Source organism: Sorex fumeus, unplaced genomic scaffold, assembly GCF_029834395.1.
Source record: "Sorex fumeus unplaced genomic scaffold, SorFum_2.1 ptg000063l, whole genome shotgun sequence".
Taxonomy (NCBI): Eukaryota; Metazoa; Chordata; class Mammalia; order Eulipotyphla; family Soricidae; genus Sorex; species Sorex fumeus.
The window spans coordinates 53424885-53450454 of record NW_026606120.1 but is presented as its reverse complement, the minus strand read 5'-3'; the positions used below and the strand labels follow the sequence as shown (position 1 = coordinate 53450454).

Genomic DNA, 25570 nt, shown 5'->3' with positions numbered 1-25570 from the left:
GACATAAGGGGAAAAAGGGGCTTCTGCCGTGAACGGCACATGGAGGGCAGTTTGCTTGCTCTATGTGTGGAATGGACATCAAGAGATTTCAGAAGCAGAATTTTTTTGGCAGTAGGGCAGCTAGTGATTGTTGGGTTTAGTGCTCCCCACCCTCCACCCCCCAAAAAAAAGATTAACGTAAGAATGGAAATTCTGCATGAACTGAAACCAAACTGTCCACCAGTTATTTTGTTTTTTATAACAAAATTGCCATGTGCTCAGTTATTTATGCAGCAATGAAAAATGCACCGAAGAACTTACAACAAATCTAGTGGACACATGGAGAAAATGCCAGAAAGTAAGGGATCCAGAGGGTGACTTTGGTGTCTTGTATAAGTTCTCCCTGAGCTAGCTTAGCAGTAGGGATGGACCTCGGGAAGTGCCTGTGTGACTCCCGAAAGGAGAGAAGTGAGATACAGGCTCCTGCCAGAACCCAGAAGCAGAAGCAAGAAATGTGGAGGGAAGGTTCAGAGAGAATTTAGAGACTCCAGTAGGTTCATCATTTTCATCTCTCTTTTGGTGTGTGTGTGTGTGTGTGTGTGTGTGTGTGTGTGTGTGTGTGTGTGTTTCAGACTGAATTCGGGAAGTCCCAATGTAAAAAGTTAAAATGAAACTTCAGGCCATGCAACTTTATCAATGGTTCTGTCTAGCAGGAGGAAGTGGTCATCCTACCTTCTGTATTTTCTCCTTAGTATTTTTTTCTAGTGTATTTGGACTGCTTGCCCAGGGCTCAGTGCCTGGTGAAGGGAACCTGAGATCAGAAACAATTCTCCCATCAACTGAGGACAGGAAATGGGTGTCCTGCTGTGGAAATAGACCTGATTCTCCTGGTTCTTCCAAGTGTGCTTAGAGAGTGTCCTGGGAATCAGGATTTCTGCTTTCATTTTTTTCAGCTCTGCCCCACACGTTTCAGTGGGCATATGATTATGATGTTCCTAGGGGGAATCGTCACATTTAATAGATACACCCGTTTCATTTATAAATGAAAGGAAACAAGAGATGAAGGCCAGGTGTAGTGAGTGAGAGCATCAGATTAAAAGCTATCCTGAAGTTCCAATTTAAAAGAAAAACCAAGCAGAACACTATATTGAAGTACCCAGGAGCCCCGGGATTTATCCAATGCTCTGGTCTCCAGATCTTCTGCATATTGGATGCCCTGTAAGATTATGGAATGCTTGCCTTTACCTACCCAGTACACTGGCTCAGAGTCTTTGGAGATGGACAAATGTTCTGTTTTATAAGCACCCCAGGTAATTTTTAATCAGAGAAATTTGGAAGATATTATTCTAACTCAAATACCTCATTTATAGATATGTAAAAGGAAGCTGAGGAGGAAATAATTTGACCAAAGAAACTTGGACAATGGAACAGAATCCAAACCAGAAGTTATAAATGTAGTCCCAATGCCCAGTTATGTACTTGACCTCTTTGTGTGGTCCTTAGTACCTGGCAAAATCTCTATTCCAATAACAGCCCCAGAATCTCCAATGTGTCTCTACATTCATATTGAAGGATAAGCAATCGTGAGCTCAGTTGAAATGTACATGATTTCAAGGATAATTATTGGCTATATCCTGACAAAAGGAACATGAGCAGATTCTATTTTGACTTGGGAACTGGAAACTTATACTACCAAGCCCTGCTATTATCTCTCACCTCTCTGAAAGAACTTCTGAGACCAAACAAGTTATCTAGCCATCTTTATTTATCCCCTTTACACCTCCATGTATGCAGTTGGAATTTTAGTATAGATACTTAAATTGTGTTTGGGGCTGAGGACAATGCAATAGGTCAAGTATAGTCAGGGTGATTTGACTTAGTGTGGGGACAAGTCCCAGCTGTTCATGGAACTAGGTCATTGTCTTCCTGGTAGCAATCAACTGTTTAGTTGCCCCTGGGGCTTTGGGAGTGTCATTGTGTTAGGAATAGAAGTCTTCTAGCCTGCTCTACTGGGTTATATAGTGAGGGGGTGGAAGGAGGGTGCGGTCCTGGCACTTTGTCACTCTTGTCTGTCTTCGTCAGCAGTCTAGGAGATTTGACCCAAGAGATAGAACAAGACATAAAATGGAGTTGGCCTGTTGGATCTCCTTAGTTTCTGAATGCATTGGTTATGTTCTCAGCATTGTTAGTGGAACAGACAAGAAATTGGGTTTACTGGTATGTCCTAAGCGTCACAGAACAAAGCTGGTCTCCAACCACTCAGTTCCCATCAGTCCCCATGCCTTCAAATGCCCCTGACTTCAAGGATAATACATAGAGCAGAGTGGTTCATCTTGGAGTAGCATAAATGGATTGCTCTTATCCAGCTTCTGAAACTTTCCTTACTGATATCCAGCTGGAGTGATAGCACAGTGAGTAGACCGTTTGCCTTGCATGTGGCTCACCAGGTCGACCAGAGTTTGATTCCTCCACCTCTCTCGGAGAGCCCGGCAAGCTACCGAGAGTATCTCGCCCACACTGCAAAGCCTGGCAAGTACCCATGATGTATTTGATATGCCAAACACAGTAACAACAAGTCTCACAATAGAGACGTTACTGGGCCTATTTGAGCAAATTAATGAACAACTGGAGGACAGTGCTATACAGAGCTATCCAGCTGGAAGATTCTTGATCTGCTCTATACTCCCTTTGTGTGAGCTGATGGGGTCTTGAGCATGGTCACTGTGGCAAGTATAAGACCTCTTAAGAGATCTAAGCACAGGCTGAAGGGAGTCTTAGCCTTTTATCTGGAAAGTCCTGGCCTGGAATAAAACAGATCAATAAGTCCTTAAAAATTTATGTTTTTACTTCAAACTGTACTACAAAGCAGTAATAATTAAAACAGCATGGTACTGGAACAAAGGCAGAACTGCAGACCAATGGAACAGGGTTGAATACACTGACATCTCCCCTCAATCATATGCTCATCTAATCTTTGATAAAGGTGCAAGTAATGTGAAGTGGAGTAACGAAAGCCTCCTTAATAAATTGTGTTGGCATCACTGGACGGCTACATGCAAAAAAATAGGCTCAGAACTCTGCCTAACACCATGTACAAGAGTAAGATCAAAATGGATTAAAGACCTCAACATCAGACCAGAAACCATAAGGTACATTGAAGATAAAGTTGGCAAAACCCTCCATGACATTGAAGCTAATGGTATCTTCAAAGATGCCACGCCACTGGCCGAGCAAGTGAAAACAGACATAGATAAATGGGACTATCTTAAACTAAGAAGCTTCTGCACCTCCAAAGAAACAGTGACCAAAATACAAAGACAGTCTACAGAATGGGAAAGGATATTCACCGAATACACATCTGACAAGGGGTTGATATCCAGGATATACAAAATACTGGTTAAACTCCACAAGAAGAAAACATCCAACCCCATCCAAAAATGGGGCAATGAAATGAACAGAAACTTTCTCAAAGAAGAAATCCGAATGGCAAAAAAGCACATGAGAAAATGCTCTACATCATTAATCATCAGGGAGATGCAGATCAAAACCACAATGAGATACCATCTCACACCTCAGAGACTGGCCCACATTCAAAAGAACAAAAGCAACCGATGCTGGCGTGGATGTGGCGAGAAAGGGACACTCCTTCACTGTTGGTGGGAATGTCCACTGGTTCAGCCCTTCTGGAAAACAGTATGGATGATTCTCAAAAAATTAGAAATTGAGCTCCCATTTGACCCAGCAATACCATTCCTGGGAATATATCCCAGAGAGGCAAAAATGTATAGTCGAAGTGACATCTGCACTTGTTTGTTCATTGCAGCACTCTTTACAATAGCCAGAAACTGGAAGAAACCTGAATGCCCAAGAATAGATGACTGGTTAAAGAAACTTTGGTACATCTACACAATGGAGTACTATGTAGCTGTTAGAAAAGATGAAGTCATGAAATTTACATACAAGTGGTACAACATGGAAAGTATCATGCTAAGCGAAATGAGTCAGAAAGAGAGGGATAGACATAAAAAGATTGCATTCATCTGGGGGCTATAAAGTAACAAAGTATGAGATTAATACCCAAGAATAGCTGAGATCAGCACCAGAAGGATTACTCCATAGCTTAGAGACCAGCCGGGCATTCTAGGGGAAAGGGCAGCTCAGATAGAGAAGGGAGCACCAAATAAAGGATGTTTGGAGGATCCTCCCAGGAGGGGAGATGCATGTCGAAAGTAGACTATGGACTGAACATGTTTGCCACTCAATGCCTCTTTTGCAGACCACAACACCCAAAAGGAGAGAGAGAACACAGGGGATTGCCCTGCCACAGAGACAGGGGGGATGGGGGGATGGGGGTGGGAGGGATATTATCCATGGTGGTGGAAAATGGGCACTGGTGGAGGGATGGGTATCTGATCATTGTATAATTGAAACCAAAGCACAAAAAAATTGTAAATCTACAACTTAAAAAAATAATAAAATAAAATAAAGGGAAAAAATTTATGTTTTTATTGAGAAAAATCCATCTTACACTGCATTAAAAGATATTCTATAATCCTATTGTGTGCACAAGAACTGGAAACATTAGTGGATAGTCTACATTACATAGTCCCTCTCTTCCACACCAGTTCAGCAACTCATAAGCACTGGGAAGAAGGGTCTGTAATGTGACATTCCTAAGACTTCACATTCAAAATAATCCAAAGATATTTTTAAAAGATGTTAAATTGGGACAGAGTAGTGAATCTGAACAGTTTTGTAATATTGGGCCAAGGATATGGCTCAGTTGTAAAGTGTGTACACTGCTGCATGAGATCTAGGTTCACGCTCAGACAGTTAAAAATACATTTATTATGTGAGATAGTACAGGGGTTAAATTGCTCAACATAAGTGTAGCCATCCCTAGTTTAATCCTCAGTACCACATGCAGTCCTCCAAGCACCTCCAGGAATGATCCCTCGGCACAGAGCCAGGAATAATCCCTGAGCACTGCCAGGCATGGCCACACCACCACAACCAAAAAGAAACTACAAACTAAATCATCTGACTTAATACGATGCATTAGATACATAATATTCTAAGCCAATTATGTTTTAAGATCTTTGTCAAAAATAAAAATAGGACTTTACAATAAAAGCACAAGACTATTCAACAGTGGTCAAAAGGTAGGAGCATCATGTTGGTAGAACCTCTGACAATGTCTTCATCCCATGAGCAAATTGGAGGGACCCTGCCCACGGGCCCCCCAAACACACCCACCCCATGTGCAGCAGTGCCTGCTGCTCCCACACGAGGCAGCTTCAGCAAGAAGTCGGTGCTAGCTCCTAAGTATCCACTTCAGCTGTGTGGATTTTCATCTGGATGCTTTTCCCATGCTAGCCACTGAGGTTTCAGAGAAAACATCTGCTTGGTTACTTGGGCCTCTCTGGACAGCCCCTTCAGGTCAGGGTGTGCTGACCTTTCCTTCTGGGAAATGTGGTGAACTTTCAAAGGCTTTGGAGACATTTCAGAGATGCAGAGTTCAACATCTTCCTCAGCAGGGAATGAGATGGCTAGATCTTTAATATGTGTATGCCATTTGGAGAAAACAGAACATTCACAGACAAGCCTAAAGCGGGGAATAATATGCTTCACTCAAAATGGTTCATGTCCCAGCTATAGCACTCCTGGGAATATATCCCAGAGAGGCAAAAAGGTATAGTCGAAGTGACATCTGCAATTGTTTGTTCATTGCAGCACTCTTTACAATAGCCAGAATCTGGAAAAAACCTGAGTGCCCAAGAACAGATGACTGGTTAAAGAAACTTTGGTACATTTACACAATGGAGTACTATGTAGCTGTTAGAAAAGATGAAGTTATGAAATTTACATACAAGTGGTACTACATGGAAAGTATCATGTTAAGTGAAATGAGTCAGAAAGAGCGGGATAGACACAGAAAGATTGCATTCATCTGGGGAACATAAAGCAACAAAAAGGGAGAGTAACACCCAGGAATGGCTGAGATTAGTACCAGGAATTTTGCTCCATGAATGGAAGGCCAGTCACAGGCTCTAGGTGAAAAGGAAGCTCAGATAGAGAAGAGAGCACCAAATAAAGGGTGTTGTGAGGACCCTCCCAGGGTGGGAGAATCACGCTGAAAGTAGTCTATAGACCAAACATGATTGCCACTCAATGCCTCTCTTGCAAAACACAGTACCCAAAAGAAGAGAGAGAGAACAAGGGGGAATACCCTGCCACAGAGGCAGGATGGGACGGGGGGGGGGATGAGGGGGGAGTGCTGGGACCCGTGGGGATGGATGACGGGCACTGGTGGAGGGATGGGCACTTGATCGTTGTATAACTGAAACCCAAGCACAAAATTTGTGGGCCTATAACTGTGCCTCATGGTTTTTCACTAATGAAAAAAGAAAAAAAAATGGTTCATGTGTCCCTGCTCAGGCCCAGAATTTCTCGATTTGGGCACAAAAAGTCTAGCATCCCCAGAAACATCTCAGTCTTAGGCAAATTAGAATGATTGGTCATTGTATTAGTGTTTTGTTTATTTTTTATTATTTATTTATTATTGAATCACTATGAGATAGATTCTTACAAAGCTGTTCATGATTAGGTTTCTGTCATACAGTGTTCCAATACCCATCCCTCCACCAGTGTATATTTCCCAGCACCAGTGTCCCCAGTCTCCCCACCATTATCCCTTCCCCCATCATAGCCTGCCTCTATGGTAGGCACTTTTCTGTATCAGTGTTTTAAATACATGAAGAAACATGTGTACATATATGCACAGTGCACATGATTATGTACATAAATGACATAGATACACATAATGTGCACAGTGTATGATATTCAGTTTCTTTTTCATTTGACTTTAGTCATACACTCTTCAAAATCAGTTGCTTAAACTTCCTTTTTTATTTCAAATTATTTTTCATTTCCAATGACTTGAATGGTAAAGCCTTCCCACTTATTCATTTTGTAAGTATGTATATATTATTATTAATATTTATTATATATAAGTATAATGGACTGGAGCGATGGCACAGAGGTAGGGCGTTTGCCTTGCATGCAGCAAACATGGCCGACTCGAGTTTGATTCCTCTGCCCCTCTCGGAGAGCCCGGCAAGTTACTGAGAGTATCTTACCTGCAGGGCAGAGCCTGGCAAGCTACCCGTGACATACTTGTTATGCCTAACACAGTAACAACAAGTCTCATGATGGAGACATTACTGGGCTCACTTGAGCAAATTGATGAACAACGGGAGGACTGGGGGGGGGGTCTAATAAGTATAATATAGATTATAGATTATATAAAATAAGACAAAGCTTTTCACTATAATCGTGTATAACAAAACAGCTTAAAAATTTTGACCATGGAGGGCATGGAGAGATAGTGCAAGGGTAGGCACTTGCCTTGAAAATGGCCAACCTAGTTTGATTTCCCAGCACCCTACATGTTCTCTTGAGCCTTGCCTGATTTGACCTTGAGCACAGAACCAGGAGTAAGCCCTGAGCACATCTGGGTGTGGCCCATAAACAAAAATAAAATAAACATGACTGTGGAATTATTACATGGCAATGCATGAGATACTGAGACTTTCAAGGCACATTGCTATATTGTTCTCTAGAAAGTTCCTCACCCGGACACCATTTATTCTTTGTGGTAAACATAATAATGAATTCACCCCCAAATGTCCACTCCCTTATTCTAGATTCTGTGAACATGTGTCTGAGATTCTCAAGGCTTACTTGGCCTCCTCCCCCTTTCAGAAAAAAAAATTCATGAACTACAGAGATAGTACAGCTGGTAAATACTTGCTTAATATGCAGCCAAACCCAGTTCAATCTTGAGAAAGGTGCATATCCTGGTTTACCCAGGCAGGTCCGACCTAATCTCACAAAAAGTGGAGACCTCTCTGGTACACAAGACAGTTGATTAAAGGGGAGGAGAGGGGTGTGTGTTTGTTTTTTATTTTTTAGGCAGCAGGCAATGAGAACAGCATTAGCCAAGTTCCTTTCTCAGGACCACTTCACACCAGCTGTGTGTGATTCATCTTATTCTTACTTTCATTGTATTATGGACCATTAAGCCTTCTGGGTTATTTGTTATTTTGTTGGTTTCATATGAAGGTTCTTACATCCAGTGGAGAAATGTGGGTGGACCTTCTTATGCAGATACTGCCTTTTAAAAAGGCAGGTACGGGAGATGAAACAATTTAATTTTTTATTAGTGAAACACCATGAGGTACATTTGTAGACTTACAAATTTTGGTGCTTGGGTTTCAGTTATACAATGATCGAGTACCCATCCCTCCACCAGTGCCCATTTCCCACCACCACGGATCCCAGTATCCCTCCTACCCCCATCACCCCCCACCCGACCCTGCCTCTGTGGCAGGGCATTCCCCTCTGTTCTCTCTCTCCTTTTGGGTGTTGTGGTTTGCAATAGAGGTATTGAGTGGCCATCGTGTTCGGTCTATAGTTTACTTTCAGCATGCATCTCGCATCTCGCATCCCAAGCGAGTCCTCCAAACATTCTTTACCTGGTGGTTCCTTCTCTACCTGAACTGTCTTTTCTCCCAGCATGTGAGCCAGATTCCAAGCCCTGGAGCAGACCACCTGGTACTTATCTCAACTGTTCTTGGGTGTTCGACTCCCATTCTGTTACTTTATATTCCCCAGATGAGTGAAGTCTTCCTATGTCTGTCCCTCTCCTTCTGGCTCATTTCACTTAGCATGATACTTTTTATGTAGAACCACTTGTATGTAAATTTCATGACTTCATCTTTTCTAACAGCTGCATAGTATTCCATTGTGTAGATGTAACCAAAGTTTCTTTAACCAGTCATCTGTTCTTGGGCACTCGGGTTTTTTTTTCCCAAATTTTGGCTATTGTGAATAGTGCAGCAATGAACATAGAAGTGCAGATGTCATTTCGACTGTACTTTTTTGCCTCTCTGGGATATATTCCCAGGAGATTGGTATTGCTGGGTTAAATGGGAGCTCAATTTCTAACTTTTTGAGAATCGACCATACTATTTTCCAAAAGGGCTGAACCAGTTGGCATTCCCACCAGCAGTGAAGGATGGTCCCTTTCTCACCACATCCTTGCCAACACTGGTTGCTTTTGTTCTTTTGTATGTGGGCCAGTCTCTGTGGTGTGAGATGATATCTCATTGCTATTTCGAACTGCATCTCCCTGATGATTAGTGATGTAGAGCATTTTCTCATGTGCCTTTTTGCCATTTGGACGATGAAAAGAGTTCAGAAGCCTCAATAGGTGTTACTCACTTAAGAGAGTTCTCTGATAAAGAATTCAAATGTGAAGTCATGAAGATGTTCAATGAACTCAATGAAACAGTTAGACAGATATCCAGTAAATTAAAGGAGGACATGAAAGAAATAATCGAGAAAATACAGGAAGAAATGAGAGCAGAAATAGGAAAGCTACGCACAGAAATGTCACGAATAAAAGATTCAGTAGATGAATAAAAAAACTCAATGTGTCCCCTCAACAGTAGAATGGATACAGCTGAAGACAGAATCAGTGAGCTGGAAGATGAGCTGCACGAAGCCTACAGGCAATAACAAACAATGGCAAGAGACCTCAAAATAGCTCTAGAGCGAATCAGAGTCTTAGGGCCAAGAGGAACTAAATTAGAACCATCAGAGTGCCAGAAGGTCATGGAAACAGTTCCAATGAAAAAGCCACGGTTAAACAAATCATTGCTGAAAAGTTCCCAGAGCTGGACAATGCAGGCATCCAGATTCAAGGAGCCTAAATGGTGCCAGCTAAAAGAGACTTTAACAAAAACACTCCAAGACATATCATAGTTAGAATGATGGATGCCACCGATAGAGACACAATACTGCAAGCAGCAAGGGCAGAGAAGGAAATCACACACAAAGGAGCACCCCTTAGATTCACAGCAGACCTGTCAGAGGAAACCCTCCAAGCCCGATGGAAATAGTGGGATACAGTAAAAAAAAAAACTCACTGAAATGAGTGCTTCACCAAGAATACTTTATCCGGCTAAACTCTCACTCAAACTCAAAGGAACGGTGCACTATTTTCTGGATAAACAACAGCTCAGGAACTTCATAGACTCAAAACCAAACCTAAAAGAAGGGCTAAAGGGGCTACTGTAAGACAAGACAACTCCTTACAAGCACAACAAACACTTACAGAAAGATAACACAAAGCCCCATAACAATAATCTCTCTCAACGTCAATGGTCTAAATTCATCAATTAAGAGACAGAGTGGCAAAATGGATTCAGAGATAGAACCCAACATTCTGCTGCCAACAAGAAACACATCTGAACAATCAGAACAAACACAGGTTCAAAGTCAAAGGATGGAAAACAACCCTGCAAGCAAACAACCCCCTCAAAAAAGCTGGAGTGGACTTACTAGTATCAGACAACATAGATTTCAGGTTGAAAAAGATTAGAAGGGACAGTGAAGGCCATTTTTTTTTATTAATCAAGGGATATGTACAGCAGGAAGAAATCACACTCCTAAAGTATACGCACTCAATGAGGGACCAGTCAAATACCTACAATAACTGCTAACAGACCTTAAGAAGGACATTACAAGCAACACAATAGTAGTTAGAGACTTCAACACCGCCTTATCATCCCTGGGAAGATCAAGAAGATTAAAACTCAGTAAGGAAATAATGGATCTGAAGGAAGAAATAGAAGACAGAGGGCTAATAGATTTATACAGGACTTTATATCCCCCCCCAAAAGAATACACATTCTTTTTCAGTGTACATGGAACATTTTCCAGAATAGATCATGCGCTGGGCCACAAAGCATACCTCAATAGAATCAAGAGATAGACATTGTATCAACTATCTTCTCAGACCACAATGCACTGAAGCTAGAAGTTAATCATGTACAGATGCAGAAAACCAAATCAAACACCTGGAAATTAAACAACTCAATGTTGAACAACGAGTGGGTCAGAAAAGAAATCATAGAAGAAATCAAAAGATACCTGGAAACAAATGAGAATGAAGACACAAGCTACCAGAACCTATGGGATGCAGCTAAAGCCGTGTTAAGGGGAAAATGTATAGCTCTGCAAGCATTTCTCAGGAAGGAAGAAAGGGCCCACATAAACAACTTGACTTCACAGAAAAGGACCAACAAAAGGAGCCCAGACCAGGCAGAAGGAAAGAGATAAAAAAAAACTTAGAGCAGAAATCAATGACATGGAAACCCAAAAAACAATATCAATGAAACCAAGAGCTGGTTCTTCGAGAAAATAAACAAGATAGATAAGTCACTAGCAAGACTCACAAAGGAAGAGAGAGAGAACCCTAATAAACCAAATCAGAAATGAGAAGGGGGATATTACAACAGAAACCAAAGAAATTCAAAAGATCATCAGAGACTACTTTGAAAGTCTGTATGCCACAAAACAAGAGAACCTAGAAGAAATGGGTAAATTCCTGGATTCCTATAATCTCCCAAGGCTGAATCAAGAAGATCTAGAATACCTGAATAGTCCTATTAATATCAAGAAAATTGAAACTGTAATCAAAAGTCTTCCCCAAAAACAAAAGCCCAGGTCCAGATGGATTCACTAGCAAATTTTTCCAAACATTTAAAGAGGACCTATTTCCAGCTCTTCTCAAGTTTTTCAGGAAATTGAAGAAGCAGAAACTCTCCCAAACAGTTTCTATGAAGCTCATATCTCTCTAATACAAATAAGGAAACAAAGACACCACAAGAAAAGAAAACTACGCCCGCTCCTCTCTGGAAAGAAAGATGGCGGCCGCACGGGAGCCTTGTGGAAAGCGGGTTTGAGCCGGGCTCGGGGGAGCGGCGGGGACCTCATGGGAAGGGGGGCTTTGTGGGCCGTCCCCCACGCCCCACCAAGGTCGCCAGCTGCCCCCCACGAGCGGCTCTCCCGCACGGCCACGGCCCCGGAGGCACAAGGACTTAGCACAGAGAACCAGCCGCTTGGAGCAGAAAAGCAAATGGACTTGTGTTGATCCGCGCTACCAAGCCTGCCCGGAGGGGGAAGGGCGTTGACCAGCCCGCCCGCTCCTCTCTGGAAAGAAAGATGGCGGCCGCACGGGAGCCTTGTGGAAAGCGGGTTTGAGCCGGGCTCGGGGGAGCGGCGGGGACCTCATGGGAAGGGGGGCTTTGTGGGCCGTCCCCCATGCCCCACCAAGGTCGCCAGCTGCCCCCCACGAGCGGCTCTCCGGCACGGCCACGACTCCAGGGCACAGAAACCAATCTCTTAACTAGCTAACTTTTAATAGAAATTCTTCCAGGGTCAATAAGTAAAATAGCAGAAATTCAAAACTGCGCGGCCGCTATTGCGGCCGCACGACCTCATTTTATTCTTAAACCAAGTTGTAGAAAGCAAATCATTTCACAACGCTGTTTCAGCATGTCTGATTGGGGGGGGGGGGTCGTAAGCTCTAAACAATAGTTGTGCATCTTCTATCGAAATAATCTATCTAGTCAAAGTAGATAGAGTATTAACTAGAACTCATCTGCCTCACAAGAATTGGGAGGGGTGGGAGGTGGGGGTCTATTGGGGTTCGGGGTTAAAAATGAGTATTGGTAAAGGGAAATGTGTTCGGTATCTACATGACTGAGACCTAAACCCGAAAGCTCTGTAACTTTTCCCACAGTGATTCAATAAATAAATAAATTATATAAAAAAAAAAAAAAAGAAAAGAAAACTACAGGCCTACAGGCCGATATCACTGATGAACATGGATGCAAAGATTCTCAACAAAATACTAGCAAATAGAATTCAACAACTCATCAAAAAGATTATACATCATGACTAAGTGGGTTTCATCCCGGGGATGCAAGGATGGTTTAACATTCAGAAATCGATCAACATAATCCACTGTCCCTTTGAATAAGCCAGTTAATTGACTTGCCCTGGGGTGCTTCTGGAAACAAGAAATAGAAACTAGTAAAATTGCACAAAGAGGATGATACATGAGTTTGTAGAAATCTAAGAAATTTACATTGAGCTGGGTCAGGCCCACCAACCTCATCTACAAAGGGTGGGGATGCTGGATGTCAAGGAATGCCCAGAACAAGTGCCTACCAAGAGGTTTCTTGGAGAGTTTGGGAGCTTTCTTGGGCTCTGAGAAATAATGATGCTTTTCTCCTTTTGCACCTGTTCTCCATGGGTGGAGCATCAGGGATGAGGCAAATGACAAGGTATGCAGGCTGTGGTATCTTCACCAGTATCTTCACTCCCCTTTATTTTATTCCTCATGACTCTCCTCATGAGGGCTTATGGGTGGATGGGAAAGCGTCCTTGGCTCCTGACTTTACAAACAGGACAGCAGAGATGAGCGCTGGAGCCAGATTGTTTAGCTTTAGATGCTGCCATGTTTATCTCAAGTGTCCATTTTTCTTCCAGTAAAATGAGTTGTGAATTAAATGGGTTGATGTAGGAAAAAGGCATTGGCTATGTTGGCATATGGGTGGATGATGTCAGCACATGGGTGGATGCCGGCATATGGGCGGATGTTCTATAAACTAACTACTATGAATATGTATAATGAGAGGGAGTGCTGTGACCTGAAAGTGCTGGAAAGGAACCCAGGATATGGACGACTGGTCCATGTGTTCTCTGAGCTGTCTTCTCAGTCAAGGCACCTTCAGGCTGGACAGACAGGGAGGCAAATGGAGAAATAGAAAGTGCAGAATGTTTGGAGCCCTAGAAGGAAAGAGGTAGATCCTGGCTCCCTTGCTCTTACAGACACCAGGAGGCACCATGCCCAAGTGCTTCGGGGCATTCAAAAGCTGTGGATGCAGCAGCTCCTTTGATTTTGCAATTTCCCTCCTTTCTTTGGTTTTGGTTGTAATCTGGGTTTGGGAAATCTTCTGTGAAAAGCTGTAATGAAACTTGAGACTACCCAAGTTCTGCCTTTGTTTAGCAGTAACAGAGAAGCACGCCTGGGGGGTGAAAAATGTGTTTCTGGCTACCCCCGTGAGAGTAATGTTCATTTTCTCAGGAATTCAGGAATTTCCAAGAACATCAGACAGGGTGTGCAGGGGCAGAGCTCATGAGCTCTGGTTGCATTCTCCAGCTTTCCCCCAGATTCATTATGGGATCCTAAAAGTCTATAAACGGTGGCAAAAGAAACATGTGAAGTTGTGTTTTCTAGTCAATCTCAAGACTAGTTTCTGGGGAGCAGGACCCAGAGAGCAGTCACTAATTAAGAGTTGATCAGGTCAGCAGGAAGTGTCCTGTGCAAATCCCGTGCAAATCCTAGGCACCCGCATACAAAGGACCTGAGAGGACATGGGGGGGGGGGGGGTTCAGGTCCCCAGGCAACTGATTAAAAGTCCCAAAGGGACACTTTCCTGGCCCCAGATCTTGGGAGGAAGCCGGACATGTGTGTGTTTAGAAAGCAGTTCAGATGATTTTGATGCCTAGCCAGTTTGGCAGTCAATAGTCTGGTGCAAAATCCTCTCAGTGGAAGGCTGTGCTGGGCCTCCTGGAAGGAATGTGACTTGCACCTTTTGCAAATATACAGGGCATGAAGAATGTGGAGAGAGCTTAAAGGAACAGGCCCAATTTCACAGTCTTGAAGGTCTAACTCCACTGCCACACAAGATTCAATCAACTTAGAGTGAAGAAGAGTCATATTGGCAATAATCACCAGCCTGGAAGACATGAACTCACGTTCTGAAAGCAGCCACCTTGCAAGTTTTTATAGGGAAAGAAGAGGGACACACCTCTTTAGAAAGGCTGTCGGGTGCCAGAGTGACCAGTGCATCCCCTGGTAGACAGGTCTTCTGAGGTGCACTCCACTAAGTCTGCAGATCTAAACTAAGTTCCAGATGAAGTGTTCCCACCAGCACATTATCTAAGGGCAGGCCCTGCTCTGGAGATCTTGCTGGTTGTTAATTTTGAGTTTCTGCTTTTCATTTCAGCTGCAATGCTCACTTTCGTGTGCTGCATATGTGTTTGGTCTCTGATTCCTGGCAGAAACTCTGGGGCAGAGGCCCCAACAATTCCCACGCTCTGCATTGACGTGTTTATGGACGGGAGTGACACCGAGGGGCTGGGAACCACTTGGAAGGGAAGTGCCGTGGCTTTAGTAAGGCAGTGCCACGCACAAACCCACCTTCCCATTGCCCCCTCTTCCCATTCCTCCTTGTGTCTCAGGCTTTCTGCCAGCCCCCGAGTCATCGGGCAGCCTGGCCTGCACTTCCTAAAATGACAGGTCTCTGGGTGTGTCTTAGCTCCTCTCCCCTATGGGCTGCTCTGTCTCACCTCTGGAGCAGTGTGAGCTCCTGGTTTGTGGTGGTGGAACAATTTGGAGGGTGCCAGGGAAATTGTTCCCCGGGGCAGGTCAAGGTCAGGGGGTGACGATAAAAGATCTGGAATCTATAGTGTCAGCAAGAGGAGATTTCCAGGAAGTGAAAAAAAGGGAACTAGGCATTGAAACTGGACATATTTTCCACCCATCTCTGAGACTAAGGGAGTGAATTCGGAAGGGAGGTACAATGAGGGCGTGCAGAGGAAATGCTCTTGGGTCTCTCTGCAATTCTTCTTCCCCTGCATGAAAAGCCTTTTCTGTAGAAATGGGAGGAGAAAGGAAACTGGTGAGAGGAGTGGAACTAGGTCCATGTTCTGTTTTGACTCCTGGCAGTGTTCAAGCAGGGCTGAGGATGTAGAAGGAACCCCAAGCAGACCTAAAAACCCTTTGCGTGCTTATACCAGCTCACTTTGTTAGAACCCACCAGGCCATGAAATGAAGCCTTTGACTGGACAAAGAACTCAAGGATGCTGTTTCTTAGCATCAGAGACTATTAAAGGTTGTGATAGATTGGGGCCAGAGCGATAATACAGTGGGTATGGTGTTTGCCTTGCATGCAGACAACCAGGATTCAATACCCAGCATCCCATCTGGCCCCCCAAGCACTGCCAGGAGTCATTCCTGAGTGCAGAGCCAGGAGTAACCCCTGAGCATCGCTGGGTGAGAGCCCCCTCCCCCCAAAAAGCTTGTGGTAGATAATGGTCTTGAAGTGCTGTGATTTTCAAACCTGGGTCTTAGGTCTTGGGAAGATAGTTCCAAGCCCAGGGTACTTGCCTTGCATGTGGCTGACCTTGGTTTGATCCCTGGCATGGGGTCATTCGAATTCTACCAGGAGTGATTCCTGAGCACAGAGCCAGGAGTAAGCCCTGAGCATAGCTGAGTGTAATCCCCCAAACCAGCCAACCACACAATAAACCTGGATTGGCGCTAAAAGTCTTTCCTCAAGTCCATGATTGGGAGAATCCCACACTCTCCACCCTGGCAAGTGCAGAGGCTGGAGCCCTGGGGACCAGCAGGATGACACTAGATGAAACTGGAGCAGAAACAGGTGACAACCATAAGCCTATTTGGTTGCTACTTGCTTGACGGGCTGGAGAGATAGCACATTGGGTAGGGCATCTGCCTTTCACGCGGCTGACTGGGGTTTGATTCGTCCGCCCCTCTCGGAGAGCCCGGCAAGCTACCGAGAGTATCTCGCCTGCACGGCAAAGCCTGGCAAGCTACCCGTGATGTATTCAATATGCCAAAAACAGTAACAACAAGTCTCACAAATTTGTTGTGAGACGTTACTGGTGCCCGCTCGAGCAAATTAATGAACAACGTGAGGACAGTGACAGTGACAGTGACAGTGACTTGCTTGTCACTGGCTCCCTCTGGTGGCCAATAGGTGCAGGGGAAAATTCCACAGGCAGTACCCTGGCACCCACCCCTGACTCAGAAGCGTTTCCAGAGCACTTGCCCAAACTGCCTGTCGCTTTGTGCTGATCCAGCTCCTGTCTTGCTCCTGCTGAACCTCACCAGCAGCGCCTTGTCTTGTTTTCTTCTCTCTTCCAGGTTCTAAAGTGGTCTGGGACTGACTGGACTTCCTGCGTCTTCCACATAGCCCCTGACCCAGCCTGCTGGCACTTTACCTCTAGACATCTGCCATCTGCCATCCCAGTTGGACATCCCGACCCGTGTGTTTGTCAGTAAACCTGCCAGGCCAACACTAAGCCTTTTCTTCTTTTTGTTTTGGTCCCCACCCCTCTGTGCTCAGAGATCACTCATGCCAGGGCTTAGAGGACCCTGTGTGATTCTAGGAATTAAACCTAGGTCAGCCACATGTAAGGTGAGCACCTTATCTCCTGTTCTGTTTCTCCTGCCCCCGAATCTTCTTTTTTACCCCATGGAGGGTGTTTTCTCTCGGCTCCCTCAAGAGGTGATATCCTCTTTGAAGATCTGTGAGTGACACATGGGTGTGGAGGAAGAACAGAGGGGCCTGAAACCCCGTGGATGCCAGGTTGAGGGTGTGGATAGCCGCTGATGCAGCCCCTGCCTTCTTCTTTCTTCTTCTTTTTTTTTAATATAAAGTAGTTCACAATATTTGATTGCATTTAATATTAGAACGCCAATTCCACCACCATTGCACGTTTCACCACGATATTTAGGATGTTTTCATCCTGAACACCACCCCCTGCTCCAAAGCAGAACCAAAATAATTTATTTTGTGATGTTGTTATGAATAAACCACTGAAAATGATCCCAAAAAGTGTCCTTAGAGAAAAGTGTGTGAAGATTTTTGTATTTCACCCAGGAGCCATTAAGCCCTTCTATAAGAGATTGATAACATGGTGTTAAAGGTTGAGCCTTGTGTGTTCATATATATATATATATATGAACATATATATATATACATATATATATATACATATATATCTGTAAAAATATATTTTCCTCTAAGATTGGTTGCCTCCTACTTTAAACCCCATCAAATGTGGTGTGCTACTCTTGGAATGTTAGTGGTGTGAGGTATGAGATGTTCAGGAATAGGTTAACTCGAGGCTGTGGAGAGTGGCTGTGAGCATGGAGGCAGTTGAGTTCTGGAGCTTTTTGGCTGACACAGCCCCTACCTTCTAGAAACTTCCTCAATGTCAAGGCCAGAGTACTGCATCCTGAGACAGAGGACAAACCCTGATTGTTTCTACTAGATAGAAGCCTTATTCTGTTTGACAGGGAAATAGCTCAATTGCTTAGCATGTACGAGGCCTAAGTTCAACCCCTGGGACCACATGGCCCCTGGGGAACCACCAGGATGTCCCAGTAGCCTCAGAACACAGAACTGGACACAGAGATGGACTGGTCCCGGGCCCCTGCAGCTCTTCTATACATATGTACATAAATGATGACTTTTTTTTTTCTTTTTGGATCACACCTGGCGATGCTCAGTGGTTACTCCTGGCTTTGCACTCAGGAATCACTCCTGGCGGTGCTCAGGGGACCGTATGGGATGCCAGGAATCGAACCCGGGTCAGCTATGTGCAAGACAAATGCTCTACCCGCTGTGCTATTGCTTGAGTCCCATGAATAATGACTTTTAAGAGTAGCTTTATGCTCAGTGCCCTGGATATAGTAAAAGGTGAGGAATGGGGACCCAGACTTGGAAACAGCATTCATGCAGTGGAATGTCTCCAAGTGAAGGTGTTTTTAATAGGATGGAGGGCGCAGAGCAAGGGCTCAGAGCTTAGCTGTGGCTAGTTTTAGAAGCATTGGAAATGTGACCAATGACCCTGGGAAGGGATCAAAGGAGCAAGGAATCCAGGTGCAATGGAAAGGACTGGAAGTGACTCAGGCCTTCAAACAGAGCTGCAGGCCTTTTGCAGAGGAAGAGGTTCTCTGGGAATGCTTGAGGAATTCCAGAGAGGGGCTGAGGTCAGGAACAGATGTTGGTTCCTAGGAACCCCAGCAGTTTGATACTCTGAACTGAGATCATCTGTGAGATGGCTCTGCTAAAGAACTGAACAGGACCTGAGGACTCCTGTCTCTTACCTCTTCCTTTTCCAGGATGAAAGCCAGGGTCCAGGCCAAAGAGGAAAGTGATATCTAAGAAGCACAGAGCCAGGAGTAAGACCTGAGCATTGCTGGTATGGCCAAATTTCCCTCACAAAAGAGGAGCTGCCTGGCAATAGAGGGTGTTTGGATCTCCAGGAGCTGTCCTGTGGCCACCCCACTTTTGGTGCCTGCCTCCTAGACATGCTGGTGTTTGGAGGTGCATCCTGAATTAACATTTAGGGCTTAAAGGAGCAAGGTCCTATGACTGGACTGAATGGGACCCATCCTTTGGGACTCCAGTCCACTATGGCTCCAAGCTTCTGGGGACTCTCATGGCAAAGCTTTCCAGACAGTGTTTCTCTGACTTAGAGAAGCTAAGAAGCTTCTTAACTCCCATCTCATTTGGGAGCGTGAATCTAGAACCCTTGCTTAACTGTTCTTCTCCACCACAAGGAGAGAGTGAATGTTCTACAAAAGAAAATGTTCTCAGAGTAAGAGATCTTGGGGGTCTTCAGTGGATCGAGATCCTGAGGTGAAGATCTTGTTCATTTGTTCTTGAGGCAAACGAGAGCAGAAAAGTGTTGGAAAGAGATGTACTGTCTGAGCCCAGCAGTATCCCTGCATGTGCTGCTTTGTGATGTTCAGGGTGTTTCCTTATCATGAGGCCTGCCTCTCCGTCCTTAACATTCAACACTCCATCCCACGAAGTGGGGTGCTGTGGGTTCTGCACAACTGTCCTCTTCCTGCCCCACCTAATAGAGTCCTCTTTCTACTTCCCCACACATCTTACATATTGAGAATGTGTCAACACCTCCCATCACTCTCCATTCAGTCCATAAGTGCTGGTGAAACTTCCAGAGTCCTTGGTCATCTGTTCTCCCCCTCACTAAATCAATACTATCTATTGCTGGGACCTGAGCAACAACAGTACTGCAGGTCGGGAGCTTGCCTTGCACATGGCCAACCTGGGTTTGATTCCCTGGCACCCTATATGGTTCTCTGAGTGCTGCCAGGAGTGATCCCTGAGCACAGAGCCAGAAGTAATAGTTGAACATTTTGAATGTGATCCCTCCAAACAAAATAAAAACAAAACAAACAAAAATAAAAACATTAGCTACTGTTACTGGAATAACTGTTACTGATGTTCCAGTTTGTGGGGACAATATTCATATCAGCATTCCCAGCATATTATCAAGTGTACCTTCTTCTATCTTCAGAAGTATCCTTGTATGGGAACTAAAAATCACACATTTATCATCATTACCAATCTGAATTAGGCACAAACCTGCTGATCTCAATCTACCTTTCTAAATATACCCTCTACTTCACACAAACCCTTAATCCAAAGATCTTTCCAAGAGATTTCCAGCTATTGTGCTAAACGTCTCCTCATTGGAATATCTAGACTTCAGCCATGTCTCTTTTTTTAACACCTAGCCCAAAATACCTCTAAGAATCCCTGAACTTGTCAATTCATCAAAACCTAGATTAAGTTCCCATCTGATGTCACTAGCCAAGCAAGTGAAAACAGAGATAGACAAATAGGACTATCTTAAACTAAGAAGCTTCTGCACCTCAAAAGACAGTGACCAAAATACAAAGACAGGCTATAGAATGAAAAGGATATTCACCCAATAAACATCCGACAAGGGGTTGATATCACAAGAATATAAAAAGTATTGGCTGAACTCCACAAGAAGAAAACATCCAACCCCATCAAAAAGTGGGGCGATGAAATTAACAGAAACTTTCTCAAAGAAGAAATCCGAATGGCTAAAAGGCATATGAAAAAATGCTTTACATCATTAATCATCAGGGATATTAGATCAAAACAACAATGAGATATTATTTCACACCACAGAAACCGGCCTACATCCAAAAGAACAAAAGCAACTGGTCTTGGTGCGGATGTGGCAAGAAAGGGACCCTCTTTCACTGCTGGTGAGAATGCCAACTGGTTCAGCCCTTTTGGAAAACAGTATGGTCAATTCTCAAAAAATTAGAAATTGAGCTCCCACTTGACCCAGCTATACCACTCCTGGGAATATATCCCAGAGAGGCAAAAAAAAGTATAGCCATAGTAACATCTGCACTTGTTTGTTCATTGCAGCACTGTTTACAATAGCCAGAATCTGGAAAAAACTGAGTGCCCGAGAACAGATACTGGTTAAAGAAAGTTTGGTACACCTACACAATGGTGTACTATGTAGCTGTTAGAAAAGATGAAATCATAAAATTTACATACAAGTGGTACTACATGGAAAGTATCATGCTAAGCAACATGAGTCAGAAAGAGAGAGATAGACATAGAAAGATTGCATTCATCATGGGCTGGGGAGATAGCACAGCGGTAGGGCATTTGCCTTACAAGCAGCCAACATGGCCGACCCGAGTTTGATTCCTCCACCCCTCTCAGAGAGCCCGGTAAGCTACCGAGAGTATCTTGCCCACGCAGCAGAGCCTGGCAAGCTACCCGTGATGTATTCGATATGCCAAACACAGTAACAACAAGTATCATGATGGAGACGTTACTGGGCCCGCTCTAGCAAATCGATGAACAACGGGAGGACCGTGAACTACGGTGATCATCTAAGGAATATAAAGTAACAAAAATAGGAGACTAATACCCAAGAATAGCTGAGATAAGTACCAGGAGGTTCACCCCATGGCTTGGAGGTCAGCCTCACATACTAGGGGAAAAGGCAGCTCAGATAGAGAGGAGAGCACCAAATAAAGGTGTTGGGAGGATCCTCGCAGGATGAGAGATGCATGGTGAAAGTGGACTATAGATCAAATATGATTGCCACTCAGTGCAAACCACAGCACCCAAAAGGAGAGAGAGAACAAAGGGGAATGCCCTGCCACAGAGGCAGGGTGGAATGGGAGGGATGGAGGGTGGGAGAGATACTGGGATCAGTGGTGGTGGAAAATGGTTAGGGGTGGAGGGATGGGTACTCGATCATTGTATAATCAAAACCCAAGCACAAAAATTTGTAAGTCTACAACTGTACTTCATGGTGTTTCACTAATAAAATTTTTTTAAAAAGTTCCCATCTGAAGCCTCTTTCTAAGCCCATGATGTCTTAATCTAAATAAGCTTTGTGTCAGTCTTTCGCCCACTTCCCAATGCCTGCATTACCTACATATTCTGGGTTAGAGGGTGATCATCTCAAGGGAGAATATACAAGTGTGGAGTAACAGGTCTTAAGGGATTTGGGGAAAATATGAAGCTATGAGAGATCTTTGACATGACAACATAAAATTAGCAAGGAAAGGAATATTGATGAGGTCACAGATAAAAACATGAGTAAATTTCTTGGCAGCTGGGACACCACTCTTAAGTTTCAGAATTAGGAGAATACAGTTCTATGAGTTTCACCCCAAATCTCACCAAAGACCAGCTGAGTCAAAGTCAATTTTTTTTGGCTTTTTTGGTCACACCAGTAACAATGATGGGTCTCATTCTCCTAAAGAGCCTTGAATATTACCTCAAGGCCAGGATGAAGGAGAAGTTACTGGGGCCTGCTTGAGGCAATTAACAAATAACAGGATGATTTGTGATTTGTGGTCACACTGGATAATTCTCGGGGGTTACTCCTGGCTCTATACTCAGGAATTACTCATGGCAGTGTTAAGCGGACCATGTGGGATGCCAGGGATCAAATCTGGGTTGGCTGCGTGCAAGAAAAACACCCTACCTGCTGTATTATCCCTTCTGTCCCGCAAAGCCCATTTCTCAGGAACACATTCCCACCCTCAAGACCATTCCTCTCATCCCCCCTCCATGGTCCTTCCTGCTCCACTGTAAACAAATCCACCCACCCCAAAAAACACAATGTGATTGCAATATGAATATCACTAATATATTCCATTTAATAGCACAAGTTGCAAGAACAGCATATAAATAAAAATACAAACCGTTTTCATATCAATGCTTCTGGAAAGACCCTCACAGGCTTCCAGGAAGGGAGGGGAAGAAGAGGAACATGATTCACTTTTCAGGGGATTGAACTGGACTCACAGAGGAAAAGGAGGTTGACAGAACCTTTCCACTATATATTTGTATTTCACTTATTTATGGATCCTCCTTCTTTTTTATTCATATGACATATGACATCACATACATTTAAGATATACAGCATGTTCTGATGCATTACATATTATACAATGATTGCTTCTGCAGCCCTGTCACATTACCTGCTTAGAGCACTATGCGATAATACTTATGATGGAATCAAATGAAAAATAAAACACAGAAAAACAGAGAGTAATACGGTGGCTGCCAGGGAATAGAAGTGGGGAGAAGAGGTAAGATGAATGTTATTTGGGAGCACAAATGGGCAGCGTGGGGTACATAAACCAGAGTGACCAAGTGCATGAAATAAAACATGAAACTTCACACTGTGCAAACACATATTGATGAAAGATCTTCTAAAATGTATATAACACAAATGGGAAAGGTTATAAATAATTAAATTAATCTATCCCTTTTGGAATGATGATAAGTTTATTTGAGAATGCATCCACAGAGACCAGGAAAAAGGAGCCAAATCCTTCTCAGGCTTTTCTAGGGGTCTGAGATTTCTGGTCCAGATATCTGATGGCATCTTGGACCCACTTGTCTTTGGGATCAGCACAGATACTCTTGTCCATTTTGGTCTTGAAGCTGTGGGAGAGAAGACAAGAAATCAGAAGGGTCCTCTTTTTAAAACCACGCTCTTTAACCCTAAACCTTCTAAGACTATCTGCCATGCAACAAAGGGCAGTGATGGCAAGGAGGGCAGAACAGTGCTTAAAGTTAGATGCTGTTCTGTTGGCCCAGGAAAATGATCCTTGCTCTTGACGCAAAGAAACTGGTAGGGATCTGGGAAGGAAAGTTTTCTGTTGTGAGAATTCCTGGGTTGCATTAGAAAGGTAGACTCTCTGCATCTGTGTTCTGAGAGACTAATACAGTTCTTGACTTCGGCCCCTTAGAATTGAACCTTCGGATTGAGAGATCTTTGTCCACTTACATAACAGCTTTCCGAGGACATCTGCTGTTGGTGATTCTTCTATAACTCTGTAGCCGCTGATTAGGGACCTTCTTATTGACCATACTAAAGCAGCAGGTGGCTGGAAGAGACCCTGAATAGCAGGGAGAAATGAATAGTAACGACGAGCCACTAAGAATGTGTAGAAATTTTAAAGCCTGAGATTGAGATGAAGGAAGAAAATTTAGGACAAGACGAAGCAATTCAATATGCAGAAAGAGAATTGATCTGTGCTGAGGACCTTGTCTTTGATTCGGAAGGGCCAAGCCCAGAAAGAGGGGGCCCATCCCTGCAGGCAAGGGTATAAGAAAAGGCGTAGTATATGGTTGTGTGATAGTCAAAGTACCATTCACCAAATAGTCCCCATTCTCTACTACTCTACCCATCGAGGGACCCATAGTAGACTTACAATCTTTGCTTATAACATGAGCTAGTTTTGACCAATAAGTGGAAAGACATAGTGACAAGTGACATATCTGAGCCACTTTGTGATACCCAGTCCATGTCTCATAAAACCTTCCTTTTCCACTGTCAGAGGGAGCAGCAACTTCTCCTGTCCATCTCCCCACCCATTGCTGCCCAATTTGCCTGAATTCCAAGTGCCTAAGGCAGGAGATCCCTAATCTATGCATTAAAGACATTCAGCATGAAGGAGCAGTCCACCCTCTATTGACTTGTCTGATGCCGCTGCTAATTTGGGATTATTTATTGTTGCACCAAACACTTTCAGATTATCTAAACTATCTGGACTAATACACTCAATCAAATTAGCTATCAGAGGCAAAATATGTCACTTCCAGACATTCTTCTGGAACCTCATTCCCTTCCTCTAATATCTTTTGGAATCCAGTAAAAATTCTGAGACTCCAATCTAGTGATTATTTTTTTCCTTTTACAACTACCAAGGATCCTATAGTCAGAGAAGGTCTTTCCCAGGTGTTCCCCAACCCCTAACACTGCAGAGGGAGCTACCCACCGATGCACACAGCATCTCTCTCAGTAATCATGTCAAGATTGAAATTGGGGCTGGCCAAGGTGACCCGGGCTTTAGTAGTCCTGGTCATTCCACTGACGGTGATATTGAGCCCTTCTTGTCCGTTTCCAGGACCAATTTTCCCTCCTTGGAAATGCAGGAATAATAAAAAGCCCCTGCAGACATTTGCAGCATTGATAGCACAGAAGGAAGACTGGGAAGGCGATGGATTTTCTTGTAAGAGAGGGGGCTTACCTGGCTGAGCAAGCAGCTGGGTGCTGAGGACTGCAACTGTGAGCATCAGGCACAGAAGAACAGAAGAGACCTTCATCGTAGAGAGGAGAAGACAAGCTTCAGCCCAAGAGTCCGAGGGTCTGGGTTTGTCTTGGGTGCTCTGCAGTTCTGGCAGCTCTGCCTGCTTTATAAAGATAGCAGAGAGAGGGAGGGCTTCCGAGGAAATCTCAGTCTGGGCAGGGTTATCATCACAGTCAAAGGATGATGAAGTTGGAAGTCAAAAATCAAGTCATGATTCCTGGCAGGCTAACATGTCATCCTAAGTCTCATGGGTGGGGACTTGGCCCCTGTTTCTTCCATCCTGAGGCTTCGAGTGAGGGTGGAAGGGAATGTTGTGCTTGTGAAATGACTGAGTACTGGGATGGGATGGGGGTGGGGGGTGGGGGAGTAATTTGAGAAAGTCTTTATTGAAAACGCTATTTTCTCAGCTGTGAAACATCTGAAGTCTGG

The 25570-nt window shown here is 44.0% G+C and overlaps 1 protein-coding gene and 1 non-coding gene across 2 annotated transcripts; one reads left to right on the top strand and one right to left on the bottom strand.

The window, feature by feature from the left end:
* The first annotated feature begins 12 nt into the window (after nt 1-12).
* LOC130036356 (U11 spliceosomal RNA) lies at nt 13-147 on the top strand. Its single transcript, XR_008794390.1, has one exon. It is a non-coding gene; the product is annotated as a U11 spliceosomal RNA (small nuclear RNA).
* Nucleotides 148-23362: 23215 nt separating this feature from the next.
* On the bottom strand, nt 23363-25189 carry LOC130035418 (eotaxin-like). The gene is made up of 3 exons (XM_056127122.1): nt 25082-25189; nt 23836-23947; nt 23363-23489 (listed from the first exon to the last, which is right to left on the bottom strand). The coding sequence occupies exons 1-3, from the start codon at nt 25155-25157 to the stop codon at nt 23381-23383; spliced, it is 297 nt and encodes a 98-aa protein (XP_055983097.1). The 5' UTR covers nt 25158-25189; the 3' UTR covers nt 23363-23380.
* Between the last annotated feature and the right edge of the window lie 381 nt (nt 25190-25570).

Coding starts and splice junctions, on each gene's coding strand:
- LOC130035418 (XM_056127122.1), bottom strand. CDS start 25,157: ATGAAGGTCTCTTCTGTTCTTCTGTGCCTGATGCTCACAGTTGCAGTC. Junction 23,948..25,081: donor CCAGCTGCTTGCTCAGCCAG/GTAAGCCCCCTC, acceptor CCTGCTATTCAG/GGTCTCTTCCAGCCACCTGC. Junction 23,490..23,835: donor TGTCCTCGGAAAGCTGTTAT/GTAAGTGGACAA, acceptor TCTCTCCCACAG/CTTCAAGACCAAAATGGACA.